Raw genomic sequence first — 1,194 nt, forward strand, 5'->3', positions numbered from 1 at the left:
CCCCCCCCAAGTCGTGTCCTGGACGCCCTACTCACCGGCCATGATGGTGTACTCCCCGGTGCGCTGCGCCGAGGCGACGGCCACGGTGGTGTAGGCCTCCGGGAGCGGGAAGACGAGCTGCCTGATGTGGACGGGGTCCAGACCGTCGGCGCGCAGCGCCACCTTGCCGTCGGTGGTGAGGGACACCATCATGAGGTAGTTGTTGGAGTCACCGTGCCAGCCGGGCTCCTTCTGCAAAGGGAGAAACGACGCCCTTAAAATTTTATGGGGTGATTTTCAGTGGTTGTCTGTTAAGGTTGTGTTTGTTTGATGACTGTTGAGTGTGGATTTTGCACCTGAGTACTCTACGCAGTAGCAAAACATACAGATGTAATAAGTTTTGCACGTGTTCGTTATGGCAACTTATTGATGACCATCATCGGCGCATTAATCCTCTGTACAACTGCAAGTGGAGTTGCTTCGACAATGAGCGTCTCGACACTGCGCCGGAACACTACTATGACTACTATTTTCTCGACTGGTGCCGGCAGTGACGTCATCGTCGCCGCCGAAACAAATTCCTTTTTATTCTGAACGCACACACTCTCGGCACCTGGGGGCCGGGACCAGCGGCACCGACATCCATCACACTGACAAGCAGGACAAGGAGTGCTGTGTTTGTTTCCAGTTCGGCGACGTGAAACGGGATGCCATCCCCCCCGATCCCCGAACCAGGCCCTGATGTGATGTGGGTCGCAGTGATCCCCCAGGCGTATGGGTTTTAAGGGGACGCGGGAGCGGGGGCAGGAGGGCCGGCCCCCGGGACAACCCTGAGAAGCCTCCCGATAAAGGCAAGGCAATGCCCTTGCCCGTTCGGACCTCGACTCACCTCGCCACCCGTCTTGATGTGCCTCTCCGGCAGCAGGTCGTCGCGGCCCGGCACCCACGCGCCGGGGCCCGCCTCCAGGGCGCTGTGGTGGCGCCACGAGAAGCCCAGCTGCCTGTTGCGGTAGGCGAACAGGTCCAGGACGTAGCAGTCGCCCTGCGACTGGTCCACGCAGAACGCCACGCCGATGTTGCCCGACGTGGAGCGGGGCGCCCACTTGACGATCATCTGCTGGCCGCGCGCCATCTGCGTCCGGACGGCCGCCACGCACTCGCCGTCGCCGGGCAGCGCCACGCCGCCATCTGCAAACAGGGCGTCGTACACGGTCA

The 1,194-nt window shown here is 61.4% G+C and overlaps 1 protein-coding gene across 1 annotated transcript; it reads right to left on the bottom strand.

Moving 5' to 3' along the window:
* Positions 1 to 35: 35 nt before the first annotated feature.
* LOC113212788 (uncharacterized) lies at positions 36 to 1,161 on the bottom strand (the record flags this gene model as incomplete). The annotated part of the gene is made up of 2 exons (XM_052276642.1): positions 869 to 1,161; positions 36 to 231 (listed from the first exon to the last, which is right to left on the bottom strand). Coding segments are annotated over exons 1-2 (439 nt in total), but the record flags the coding sequence as incomplete, so codon positions are not given.
* Between the last annotated feature and the right edge of the window lie 33 nt (positions 1,162 to 1,194).

This window comes from Frankliniella occidentalis, unplaced genomic scaffold (genome assembly GCF_000697945.3).
Source record: "Frankliniella occidentalis isolate FOCC.00 unplaced genomic scaffold, Focc_3.1 Scaffold3778, whole genome shotgun sequence".
NCBI classification, from domain to species: domain Eukaryota; kingdom Metazoa; phylum Arthropoda; class Insecta; order Thysanoptera; family Thripidae; genus Frankliniella; species Frankliniella occidentalis.